The sequence below is a fragment of the Mustelus asterias genome, chromosome 4, assembly GCF_964213995.1.
Source record: "Mustelus asterias chromosome 4, sMusAst1.hap1.1, whole genome shotgun sequence".
In the NCBI taxonomy this organism is placed as follows: Eukaryota; Metazoa; Chordata; class Chondrichthyes; order Carcharhiniformes; family Triakidae; genus Mustelus; species Mustelus asterias.
In genome coordinates this window covers 124,447,891-124,461,578 of record NC_135804.1, presented here as the reverse complement: position 1 = coordinate 124,461,578, position 13,688 = coordinate 124,447,891, and the positions used below count along the sequence as shown (strand labels likewise).

Below are 13,688 nucleotides of genomic sequence, written 5' to 3'. Positions count from 1 at the left end.
CATCCAGAGAAGGCTCGTGCAATTTTTCTCGGAAAAAAGGCTGCTTTGCATTGCTGCTGAGGTTCTGAGTCTCCCACTTAGGGAGGGCGGTCAGGCGCTGGTGTGCCTTCGCACCCAGGTGCCAACCTTCCACCTTCAAACCCTGCAGCGATACTTTACACCAAGCCCCTTCCTCAATGGTGTGCCCTGGCAACTCATTCTTTCCGTCAGGTGCGTGGCCTGAATTATGATGTGTAGCTCCTGTTCATAGACCTGAGGGAACTCCTTGCAGGTGTTGCTCATCTCTTACAAGGAAAGTCTGGGATACGGTCACCTTGCACCACAGTTCTCTCCTGTCTGGAGTAGTGGCTGTCGTTCGGGAGCTGCTGTTCAGGGATCCGCTCCTCCACCAATACCATTTCAAGTGGTTAGGGGAGAGATGGGTTGTGGTTGCTGGGGTGGCCAGCATCAGGGACGTGCTGGGTGGCAGAGGAGTGGGCTGGATGACACCCCACAAGTTGGCTCAGACACGGAATATTTCATGTGGTCTCGAGGAGGCACAGCTATGCAGTGGAATCCTGTCCGACTGCACCCCTGCTCAGGTGGAATTACACATTGGCCCCAATACCCCCCTCTGCCCCGCCTACCTCCAGGGTTGGAACCCCAAAGCCTGAGCCACCTCACAGAAATGCTCTCCGTGCCCTTTGGCACTGCATGGGGTGCTGCACACTTCCTTGCCCTCACCCGGACATGCCTTGACATAACATGTTGACCGACATCCCTAATGTCAGATTGCACTGGCTCACGGGTCCCAAGAAGACTGCCCTTTTTTGTGGTCTTGTGGAGTCGGTTGACCACATTTACATAGGGTGTTTTAGACTGCACTCCTTTTTCAGTTATTTAAAGAAGTCTTTTATCACTGTTTTGTTTGCATTTCAGCCCCGATTTATGGGCCCCCGGTGATAGGGAAGGGTGAGGCAGGGAAAGAAGAGGATCTTCTTGTGAACATGCTCCTGGGCCTGGCCAAACTTGGCATCAGCAAGTTCAGGCAGTGGGCAACTGAGGGGGGGTGTCGTCCAACCCGACTGTCTGCCCCTCCACGGCGGCTACATTCACAGCTGGATGTCCCTGAAGAGGGACCATGCGGTGTCCGCGGGCACCATTGAGGCATTCCGTGCTCATTGGGCACTACGGGAAGTGCATTATTGACCCCTTTAATCACCTTTGGATTTGATGTTTTAAGTTTCCTTTGTGCTTTGTTTTTGGGGGCTGCCTTTCTTGCTTTATCACTCAGAATGGCACAGAGTAGTGCGTACACACCACAATAGTGGTTTAACTTTGCATTCTGTAATCAACCATGTTCCTTTCCAGTCAGGCTTCGTGAGTCATTACAATCTCAAAGCCAACCATTGGCCTACTGAAATTCTGAATCACAACAGCCGCAATCATCTACTCCTCATGAATCAATGGCTGCTTAGTTTATCTTTTTATTTTACAATTTACTAACTTTGGACTCAATTCTCACCTCTAATCGATCTGACTGTTTATACACTAGTTTTTTTTGTCATTTTCTTGTCCTTAGTCAATAAACTCATTTCATTATTAACTCCAGAAAGCCTGCTTAAATTGACACCTTTTAAAACAGAAACATTGGGACTGGGAAAATGGATCTTTTTTAGATTGACCTGGAAGCCAGTTCATCCCTCCTCACACTGGGGATAAAACTTTGGGAGGTATCTCAGCCGGTCGATAACAAATTGTGGAACCTTGTCCTGGTTAACAAATTTGAGGCACCTCGCCCAGGGACCAGTCATAACATGAGGTCAAGTTTGAAATGATCTGGAGTAAAGTGCATAACAGAAGTCACAATATATCCTTTGTCTTTTATGTTTCTTCTCATACCACATTAATACTGCTTTGTAAAATGGTTCATAAAAGGAACAATATTTTATAGCTTTATTATTAATGTAAAAATAACCTTATTCGAACCAGCGAATTCTCAGCAAAGTTACCTGCTTGCTTTTGTTTTGTCATTTCTAGAAGCAGTTTCTTTAAGTGCTCATTGCTTGCTGCTGACTATAATATGGTTGCAGGTAAATGAGTTCCGATAATTGCCAGATCTATAAAAAGAGATATTGCATTGATCTATCACTGCCATGGTACATGGATGAGGTCTCCTGAGATTCTCATCACCACAGATGCCAATCTTCAGTCTTATGAAATACAGTTCAATTTCTGTCATTTCAATAGTTGCTAGAATTCCAGTTCTCTCGAAATAACATTTGGTTCCAAGCTTCAACTGCCAGATCTGATGGGGATTTGCAGCATTTTCTGTTTTTATTCCAATCTTCAACCAATTTGATTCCTTCCACATGATATCAAGAAATGGTTGGAGGCATTGGTTACTGCAAAAGCTGTGGGCCCTGACAACATCCCAGCAACAGTACTGAAGACTTATGCCCCTGAACCAGCCGCACCCCTAGCCAAGCTGCTCCAGTACAACTACAACACTAATATCTTTCTGACAATTTGGAAAATTGCCCAGGCCTATCCTGTCCACAAAAGCAAGAGAAATGAATCCAGCCCAATTGCTGCCCCAGCCTCCTGTCGATTATGAGCAAAGTGATAGATGGTCTTGCTGACAGTGTGATCCAGTAGCATTTAGACAGAAATAAGCTGGTCACTGACATTCAGCTTTGGTTCCATTACAGCCACTTAGCCCTCATTGCAGCCTTGGTATAAACATGGGCTGAAGAGCTGAACTCAAGAGGAGAGGGGAGAGTGACTCCCCTCAAGGAGCCCAAGCAAACGTGAAGTCAATGGGAATCAGGGGTATTGGGGGGGGGGGGGGGCAGCTACCCACTGGTTGGAGTTAATCCTAGAACAAAGAAGGTGGCTGTGGTGGTTGAAGGTCAATTATCTCAGTCCTCAGGGTAGTATCCTAGGCCCAACATCTGCTGTTGCTTCACCAATAACCTTCCCTCCATTATAAAAGGCCAGAAGTGGGGACATTCACTGATTGCACGATGTTCAGCACCATTCACAACACCCCAGATATTGAAGGAGTCAAGGTTCATACGCAGCAAGACCTGGACAACGTTCAGGCTTGGTCTGGTAAGTGGAAAATAACATACATGCCATATAAGTGCCAGGCAATGATCAGCTCCAACAAGAAAAGAATCGAACCAAATCTCCTGACATTCAATGGCATCATGGCCACTGAATTCCCTTATTATAGACACCTGGAGGTTATGATTGGCCAGAAACTGAACTGGACCAGTAATATAGATACCAGAACTGGATCATTCCTGTTCCTCTCACTGCCCTTTGGGTAGGTGTAATGACTTCAATCAGGCCATTGAAATTGGCCTATTGGAGTATGAACTCCCTGGTTACGTTCCAATTGATGGGCCACTCAGGGAGTCTTTGCCTTGTACTTAATCAGGTGTGTCAGTAACTCTGACCCCCCCCAGAGATAGACTGCTAACTGCGAGCACTCTGTGTACTGCTGTTAGAGTTTGTAAATAAAGGGATTTTGGTGAAGGGAATTCTGCCTCTGAAGACTTATTACAGTAGGGTTTTGGAGAATGGTTTCCTCTCCTATCCCTATTGGTACTGTACTGATGTGGAACTTGAGAGGTGCAGCTGTAACACCATCCTTGTCAAATAGCTGATACCTTCTCTCAAGTGAATCATGTTCACTTTGTTGAATAAGCTGCACTGTCGCCAATTTTGGCACCAGAGATTGAAAAACTACGGGCAGGATTTTCCAGCCACGCTCGCCCCGAAACCAGAAAATCTCACCCGAGGTCAACGGACCTTTCTATGGTCCGTCCCCCATCCACTACGATTCCCATGGGAGCAGAACGGGAAAATTCACCCCAACATTTTAAAAAGTGACACAGACCTCTTATACTCTTAATGATAGGCCTAAACTATTTCTTCCAAGACACATCCAGAATATCACTTTAGAAAAACAAAAAAATTTTTAATTAGAAAAAAAATGGAATATTTCTTATAATTTGATTGGTTGAAACATCCTGAAAATAGGAATATAATGATGCTTTCTGGTTCAAAATGAGCCCAAACTTCAGTCCATTGGTAGATCTCAAACCAATTTCCAATGTGACTCATGTCCAGAGAACTATATACTTTTAGCCTGAGATATGAGAGCTTGGCTTTTGACCCCTGTTCCAAAACTCAGTCACTTATTACTTGAGGTAGTTTTATAGATTGTACTTGGATTTTCTCATTTGCTGTTTAGAGACTGATCAGTAGCTGCTGTTAAGTCGTGAGTCAATTGGGAACACAAGTCATCGGTGCTCAACAATTCCAATGTTTCATCACCACACGAACTGACTTCACTGTCCTTTTCAGAGTCACCATTGAAGTAAAGTTTTACTGAACTCAGAGGAACATCTGCCCATTTCCAAAACTCCATGTTCACGGTCTCTACATGAATTTCCTGTAAAGTAAGACTGTGTTGCAAAGTCTTTAATGCTGGGTCATACTCATCAGCATTGCAGCTTCTCATTTCTTCAGTGTCTTTTGAACTGGAAACTGGTTTGCATTGTAAATTATGGAGGACAGGGGTTCCAGGGCTGTTCTGCTGAACGGAGCTTGTACTGTCTTCATTTTCAATGGATGACTGCATGTAAGGAAGAAGGCAGCCGATACCCTTATACTTGCAGATGTCGGTTTCTTTCATTAGGCTCCTGTGCCCATAGCCACCGGTACTCAAACCATTACTTTCATAGAAAACACTCTCATCCGTGAGCTGCAATTTGCTGGCAAAATGAGTGCCCTGATATTCCAACTGATGATCATTTGAGCGATCGTCATGTGTAATGAACGAGATGTGATCACCTTCTAGATTCTCATCCAGTTCCTTGCAATGTAGGTCCACATGCAAGTCCTCAGAAATAATGGCCTGTTCAGAGAAGAAAGACATGTCCTTAGCTTCAGTGGTTATTGGTGTGAACATTTGCGAGAAAAAAGCGCAACCCTCTGAACAAAGGTTCAACTGGATTTGTGATCCGATGTTCATCAATACAATAGATGCTAGGGGACTGTGTTCATGGTGAATTATCCCTCCCTATCTTTGAACAAAGAGGGGGCAATGATAATTATGACAGTAACTTGCAGAACCTATAAAAACAAATAGTAAGAGCTTCAACAAGGAGACAAATTAGCAGACAGGAAGCAAAGAGTTGGAATATATGGTCTTTTTCCAATTGGCAGGCAGTAACTAGTGGGGTATTGCAGGGATCTGTGCTAGGACCCCAACTTTTCACATTATATATTTGGACGATGGAACTAAACATATTACCTCCAAATTTTCAGATGATAAAAAGTTGATGGGAGGGTGAGCTGTGAGGAGGACTCAGAGATACTTCAGTGTGATCTGGACAGGTTGGGTATGTGGACATACACATGGAAGATGCAGTATAATGTGGATAATTGTGAGGCTATCCACTTTGGTAGCAAAAATAGGAAGACAGATTATTATTTGAATGGGTGTAAATTGAGAGGGGTGGTTATTCAGCAAGCGAGACCTTGGTGTCCATGTGCATTAGTTACTGGAAGTAGCTCACTCGTACAGTACGCAGTAAAGAGGGCAAATGGTATGTTGACCTTGAACGCAAGAGGATTTGAGTATAGGGATAGGGATGTTTTATTGCCATTGTACAGGGCATTGGTGAGGCTGCACCTGGAGTAATGTGTGCAGTTTTGGTGTCCTTATCTGAGGTAGGATGTGCTTGCTACAGAAGGAATGCAGCAAAGGTTTAATCGATATAACAATGTAATCATCATAAATTCCCTAGATTCCAGAAAGATCCCAGTGGACTGGAAAACCACAAATGTAATCCTCCTATTCAAGAAAGGAAGAAGAGACAAAGCAGGAAACTATAGGCCAACACCTGTCCTTGGGAAAACGCTAGAATCCATTACTTAGGAAGTAGTAACAGAATATTTAAAAAATAATAATAAAACCATGTTGACTCTGCCCAATTGGATGAAAGGGAAGTAGGTTCTCACAAACGTATTCGAACTCTTTCATGATATAACAAATAGGGCAGATTTAGGGGAACCAATAGATATCATAGAACCCGCAAATATTTATAGGGCAGAAAGATGCCATTCAGCCCATCGGGTTTGTGCCAGCCAGAGAAAAAAGAAACGCCACTCATTTTAGTTCCACTTTCCAGCACTGGTCCGTAGCCTTGCAGGTTACAGCACTTCAGATACAGATCCAGGTATCTCGAGTTCAGTGTTTTAGCCTCAACCACCAACCCTCTGGTTGAAAAAGCTTTTCTTCATGTCCCCTCTAAACCTTCTGTCATACTAGCTAACAGCAAACAGTCAGGATAAATGGGTCATTTTCAGTTTGGTAAACTGTAAATAGTGGAGTGCCACTGGGATCAATGACGGGGCCATAACTATTTACAATCTCAATCAATGGTTTGGATGAGGGGCCAACTGTGTTTGTACCCAAATTTGCAAATGTTGCAAAGATAGGTGGGAAAGCAAGTGATAAGGAGGACACAGTAAATTTAATGCCCACCCTTGGGGCATATTTGGTGGTCATGATGTGGAGATGCCGGTGTTGGGCTGGGGTAAACACAGTAAGAAGTTTAACAACACCAGGTTAAAGTCCAACAGGTGTATTTGATAATGTTTCTGTGAAGTACGTTGGGAGGTTTCTTTCCTTTAAAGGTGCCATGTTCTATTTCTATTGTAAACTATAGTGAAATATTTTTTGGGGAAAATTGACATTCTAAATTACTCTATTATTAAATTTTAATAGCCTTACTAAAACATATTTAGTAATGGAAAAGTTCCAACTTTAATTTGCTTTTATCTCAGGGGTATCATGCTTGTGAGTAACCTTTATCTGGGGGGTCTCGTACTTGTGAGCAACTTATTTTAGGGGGTCTCGTTCTTGTGTGAGTAACTTTTATCTCGGGGGTTTTAGTCTTGTGAATAACTTTTATCTCAGGGGGTCTCATTCTTGTGAGTAACTTTTATCTCATTGGGTTTTATTCTTGGGAATACCTTTTTATCTCAGGGAGTCTCATTCTTGTGTGAGTAACTTTTATCTCAAGAGTTCTCATTCTTGCGTGAATAACTTTTATCTCAGGGATTTCAGTCTTGAGAGTGAATAACTTTATCTCGAGAGTTTCAACCTTGTGAGTAACTTTTATGTCCAACAGGTTTATTTGGTAGCAAAAGCCACACAAGCTTTCGGAGCTGCAAGCCCCTTCTTCAGGTGAGTGGGAATTCTGTTCACAAACAGAGCATATAAAGACACAAACTCAATTTGTGTCTTTATATGCTCTGTTTGTGAACAGAATTCCCACTCACCTGAAGAAGGGGCTTGCAGCTCCGAAAGCTTGTGTGGCTTTTGCTACCAAATAAACCTGTTGGACTTTAACCTGGTGTTGTTAAACTTCTTACTTAGCATATTTGGTGGCTAGGAGAGGGCATTTAATGGGACAGGAGGATGGCAGGTGGGGACCCTACCATTTTCAAGCTTTGGCTCCAATTACGACGGTAACAGGAAAGATATCCCACAATGCTGCCATCCCATTGCTGGTATCCACCAATGGCAGACAGTGGACTGGCCACGTGAGAAGGCTGAAAAGTAAATACTGTCAGGGTTTCTTACAGGTTTCCTGGGCAGTGGGGGTGGGAGTTTCTCATTCAAAAGGAATTCAGTGTGTAATTGAGGGACCTGGCATCAGGAAGGTGCGAACCTGCTGAGAGCCCCCTCCAATCGCCCCACCCCACCCTTTGACTCCAACCTGCAATCTCCTCCCATTATCTGTGGCCTGGGTGGCTCAGGGATCCAGGACCTAGGGTGGGGGCATTGTCAATAGCAGCTAGTGCTTTCCTGGCCAAGCAATGAAGTAAAACATGGGAGAGCAGGCAGGAGAATGTGATCACTCACCTCACTGTGCTAGATGACTGGCCCCACCCCACTCCTGTAAATACCGCCCTGCACTGTGATCACTTGGCCTCTCCACTATAGTTACTTCCTCATACATCATTAACCCTCCCCACAATCCTTCACCCAGTGAGCCATATACCAAAACTCAACCGCCCCTCTTTACCAGTGACTTCTCTGACATCATCAGCCCCTGTGCATTCACCAACCCACCCCTGCCATCAGTGGCATCGTGATGTGGAGATGCCGGCGTTGGACTGGGGTAAACACAGTAAGAAGTTTGACAACACCAGGTTAAAGTCCAACAGGTTTATTTGGTAGCAAAACTTTTGCTACCAAATAAACCTGTTGGACTTTAACCTGGTGTTGTCAAACTTCTTTCAGTGGCATCCCCATACTGCCTCAAATCACCAGTATCCCCCATCCAAATTATGCTCTGTCATCACTCCCTCACCCCCAACCATGCAATCTCTACCCCAAGTAGCAGATATGGAAGTTTCTCCTGGAACTGCTGAATCTCTTATGCAGCATTCATCATCCCACAGAGCCAGAAGTATCAATCAGCTTGGCTTCTGGATAGGGAACCTGTTCAAAAATACATTCACTGCAGACCAAGACTCTATCCCACCAATCCAGTCTTGGCAATCCCACCCTAGTAAATATTGGACTCAATATCTCCAATACTTTCTGGGCCAGGTAACTATCTATCCATCATAAACTACCACACAGCCAAAACATTGATGATTATCTGATACTTCAGTTTAGAATTATTTTCCTTGACTTTAGATGCTTTTGTAGCTTCATAATCTCTGGCACCCTCCCCAGTCAGGTGGCACAGTGGTTAGCATTGCTGCCTCACAGCACCAGGGACCAGAGTTCGATTCTGGCGTAGGGGGACTGTGAGTGGAGTCTGCACGTTCTTCCTGTGTCTGCGTGGGCTTCCTCCGGGTGCTCCGGTTTCCTCCCACAAAAATGTGCAAGTTAGGTGTATTGGCCATACTAAATTGCTCCTTAAGTGTCCCAAAATGTGTAGGTTAGGGGGATTAGCAGGGTAAATGCGTGCAGTTACGGGGATAGGGCTGGGGTAAGATGCTCTGTCAGAGAGTTGGTGCAGACTTGATGTGCTGAATGGCCTCCTTGTGCACTGTAGGTGTTCTAATATATCAGTCATAACACCCATTGGCTGCCTAGTCCTCATGATCGGAAATTCTCTCACTAAACGTTCATTGCTGTTCCTTCATCGTCACTGGGTGAAATTCTTCAAATGCCCCGCCCATCAGCATTGCTTGGCTTGGATTTCATTTCCTCATACATCAGTACAATGACATGTGACAAGCTGCTTGCATTCATGTTGATCACAAACACACACAGAAGCCTGTTTTTCTTGTTGTGCCAGCTGGACACAAGTGCTACATTACATTCCAATCAATCACAGCAGAATAACAAAACTGTTAATCAAAACATGCTCTTTAAACACTGCTGATCATCCGCTTCATTCTGGATCCTCGTAACACACCAACCTCTCTTCCTCCTTGCACTAGGTTCCAAGGGCATTGGCGCCCATAATCTTCCATTGGATCGGAATCACTTGCAGTCCCAGCAGTGGCCACCCCTGATGCTGCTGAGCTGCCACGCCAACAGACTGGCTAGTGGCTATCAAAGGCAAAACCTCCCAGAGGGATGGTGTGTGTGTGTGGGGGGAAGTGGCCTCTAGCCCTGACCCAATTAACCCCTTGCCACAAAACGGATGCAACCAACTCTATCCTGGGTGGACTTACGACCAACTTTTCAGCCAGAAAGGTCGTAATCAAGGTGTTTAACAAATCCAGCCCAAATTTGCAGCAGAGACAGATGAATGGCAATTGAAGTTATTGGACTCCTACCCCGGCTGTGATTGAGGTTGGAATCTGTCTCAGCTTCAAGTTTCAGTTACCTCATTGGAGAAATTTAGTGATTGATCGGAAGAGTGGAGTTCCCCAAACCACATCAAATTTTATGAGACAGCGTGATTTGGACAGGCTGAGTATGTGGACATCTACAAGGCAGATACAGCATAATGTGGAGAAATGAGGTTATCCACTTCGGTAGCAATAATAGGAAGACAGATTACTACTTGAATGGGTGTAAATTGAGAGAGATGGATACTCAACGAGACCTTGGAGTCCTCATGCATTAGTCGCTGAAAGTAAGCACAGCAGGCAGTAAAGAAGGCAAATGATATGTTGGCCTTCAGAGCGAGAGGATTTGAGTATAAAGATAGGATTTTTTGCTGCATTGTATAGGGTATTAGTGAGACTACACCCGGAGTATTGTGTGCAGTTTTGGTGTCCTTATCTGAGGTAGGATATGCTTGCTATAGAAGGAATGCAGCAAATGTTTACCAGGTTGATTCCTGGGACAGCAGGTCTGTCATATGAGAAGAGATTAAGTAGGTTAGGATTATATTCATTGCAGTTTAGGAGAGTGAGAGGGGATCTCACAGAAACGTTTAAAATTCTAAAAGTGTTAGACAGGGTATATTCAGAAAGAATGTTCCTCATGGTTGGGGAATCATAGTTTGAGGATAAGGAGTAAACCTTTTAGAACTGAGATGAGGAGAAATTTCTTTACCCAGAGGGTGGCAAATGTGTGGAATTCACTCCCACCAAATGTAGTTGAGGCCAAAACATCTGATTTCCAGGAGGAATTAGATATAGCTCTTGGGGCCAAAGGGATCAAGGGATATGGGAGGAAGGGGGAATCAGGATATTGAATTCGATGATCAGCCATGATCAAAATGAATGGCGGGTGGAATAGGCTTGAAGGGCCAAATGGCCTACTCCTGTTTCTAGTTTCTATGTAATAGTTCCTAATGACCAAGTGTGGATAGCTAGAGCACAAAGTGATTACATACCAGGGATTTGGGAAGTTTTGACTCTGCGAAACACAGGTAAGTAAATTCTCTCAACATCCAAACCACAACACAGCAGAGACTTGCGCCGCCAATGAAAACTAGCACCGCTATCAAAAGAGCAATCCAAAGTATGTCTGGTGAAGGAAGAGAAAACACAGGCAACAAATTTATGACCTCTATTTAGGCACATAAATGGAGACGATATCCAGAAAATAACAAAACAAAATCATTTCTTCTGATTCACGTTCTACTGCTTTCTTCAGTTTGGATGCCAAATTGAATAGATTGCCATTATTCATAGATAGTTTGCAGTATTGATCGTTACTGGGAGTAATTAGGTAGATACATTGATAACCTCTAACATTACAACCATTTCATATACTGTTGCAAAGTTACATTTAATAGGTTCTTGTAAATTTTGTGACCTTGAATCTGTTTATGTACAAAGTTCTGGGCTATTTTTATTCAATGGCAAGTGAATCTTGACCCCCACCTCGTTTTAATGGTAACGAGCAGCCAACTGGTTCCTGGGAGGGAGGTTGGCAGTTTGAATATTATAACCTTGGATCGCTGGGTTTTCCAGGTCTCAGAAGAGGCCTCTGACCTCCCACTTTCACCAACAACGTCCGCCAAACCAAGACTTCCAATTCATCCCCCTGGCTTTTTGGCCAAGATCAAGCCTTGGATCAAACCCAAGATGGGGTGTGATGCCTTATCATGTCAGTTTGGATCTTGTTTGTCTCTCTTGTGGGGATAATGAATTGGATTCAATTTGAATTTGGTTTGTCGAGCAAGCAAGGAATAGATTCGGGTCTGCCTGGTCCATTCTGAGGATTGGCTTTGAAACTTTAAGAATGAATAAAAATCTTTTTAGAAGTCCCAAGATCCAATCTCTCCATTGGGGTCTCTGAACTCATCCAAGGCTTCTGACGCCACCATGATTTCTGATCTCACCCTCCCACTCAGGATCAGATCCTCACCGAAGCCCAGCGACAGCAGGGATCAGCCACTTACCCTGCAGACTGAATCTTCAGTGTGCAAAGAAATCCCGACATCCAGGTTTCCTGGAGGCCTTGGGGCACAGTGGCAGTGTCCTTGCTTCTGGACCAGAAAATCTGGGCTCAACTCCTTGATATCGGGATGTTTCACCCTGCCCTACCCCCCACTCCACCCACAGTGGGTCTGGAAGTTTAAACCCAGCACCACGCCCACTACCCACCGTATCTCCACGACAAAATGTCTCAGTTGGTAACAATTTAAGATGGCTGCTGAAAAGGTGTTTTTAAAATCCATTGCCCCCCCAAAAAATCTAAAGGTTACTGAGAGCCTTAATGGAAACTCTCAATGAGAAAATACATTTAAAGGAAATGAATTCCCCTTCCAGGCAGTACAGGCTGATACTTCAGTGCTTCACTGCTGGAGGGGACACATTCCTTCTCAGGTGAGTATGAAAGATCACATTGCACTACTTAAAGAGCAACAAAGTAATTCACCTGGTGTCTGAACCAAAACTCATCCCTCAAACATAATCATGAAAAACAGGTTATCTGGTGAAATATCTTGTTAATGACTCTGGGATTGCACTGTGTGCAGATGTGCCTGGCTTCCCTACATAACAAAAGTGACTACACTGCATTGGATGGGAAGATTTTGGAATATCCAGAGCTCATGAAAGAATTAACATAAATTGAAGTTCCAGCCAAGTCAGTTAAACCAGATTCCAATTGTAGTCACTCTCTCTTGTCGGAGTAAAGGGCTGCATTTTATGCCCCTCATCTAGGGGCAGGGGGTGGTGAAATTGTAAAATTGGGCACATGCCAATGGCATCATTCCTGACACCCACCCACCCGCCCTCTACCCTTCTGCAATTTTACCCAGCAATGGACGAGATGTCAGCTGGCCCAGGCACCCATGGGCTGCCTCCAGCTGCTGGGGATTGGATTTGCAACTGGGATGAGTGTAATGGGTTCTAACTATTTTAGGGGTTGTGGGTTTTAACACAAAGAAAAGCTGCGGTTTGCACATTGTGGATTCAAACTAACAACAGACTTATTCTAGGACCTCTTGCCTGTACAGAGGACAAACTGAAAGCAAGACAGCAGCCTAATGACATCATCATCAAATCATGTGCTCAGCTTTTAAAGCAATCTGCAACCACTTAAATATATAACAGTTCTGGGGAGACTTGCACCAAGAGCCAACCAATCAGCACCCTCTTCTCGTACAGTATAACTTGTTGTTCTCTTTGACATTTGATACCTGTGCAAATCTATCCTGATGAGTACAAGATGTAAAGCTTTGACAGCATGTTTTAAAGCAACATATTATCGAGAAAAATATATTATTCATCATAATTCATAAATAGATAGGAAAACAAAGATTAATTACCTGCATTTTGGGGTGAGGTAATTGTGCAGAGTTTTACTGAATCTTTAGTGTGTTTATTTGCTGCTGACCAGAACCTTGCTGAAACACAGTATGTAGACTTGGATTTTAGATTTTCAAATTGATAATATCCTTTCCCAGAGTCATCAGGTCTTACTGTATCCAACTGGTGGGGCAAGCACAGTCATGAATCTAACATATACAATACAGCAAATCATGAAACAATAATAGTCCTTAAACTACTGTTGATGTTCAAAATCTAAATTAAAATCAGAAAATGTAAGGAGTGCTTCTGGCAGCATCTGTTGAAAGAGGAGCAGAGTAGCTGATGAAAGGCATTGGCCAGAAACATCTGCCATTCCCAGAGGGGTTTCTCGCGGAAGAGGCAGCTCACCATTGGCCGCTGGCAGGTTCTTTGGTCCCACCAAAGTCAGTGGCAACTTGCGTGGTTCGCCCGTCCCACCATCAGAGAACCAGCAGTGG

General features: G+C 44.0%; 1 protein-coding gene across 2 annotated transcripts in view; it reads right to left on the bottom strand.

Annotated features, from left to right (window-relative positions):
• Positions 1–3,944: 3,944 nt before the first annotated feature.
• Positions 3,945–13,688, bottom strand: part of LOC144492971 (interferon alpha/beta receptor 2-like) — a 42,778-nt gene continuing 33,034 nt past the window's right edge. Inside the window, exons 6-8 of one of the 2 annotated variants that reach the window (XM_078211698.1) lie at positions 13,209–13,371; positions 10,821–10,954; positions 3,945–4,909 (exon numbers count right to left, since the gene is read on the bottom strand). In XM_078211698.1, the coding sequence (XP_078067824.1) occupies positions 4,229–4,909; positions 10,821–10,954; positions 13,209–13,371 (978 nt within the window). In that variant the 3' untranslated portion in view covers positions 3,945–4,228. The remainder of the gene's footprint in view (positions 4,910–10,820; positions 10,955–13,208; positions 13,372–13,688) is intronic. The other variant, XM_078211700.1, reaches the window with a different exon arrangement.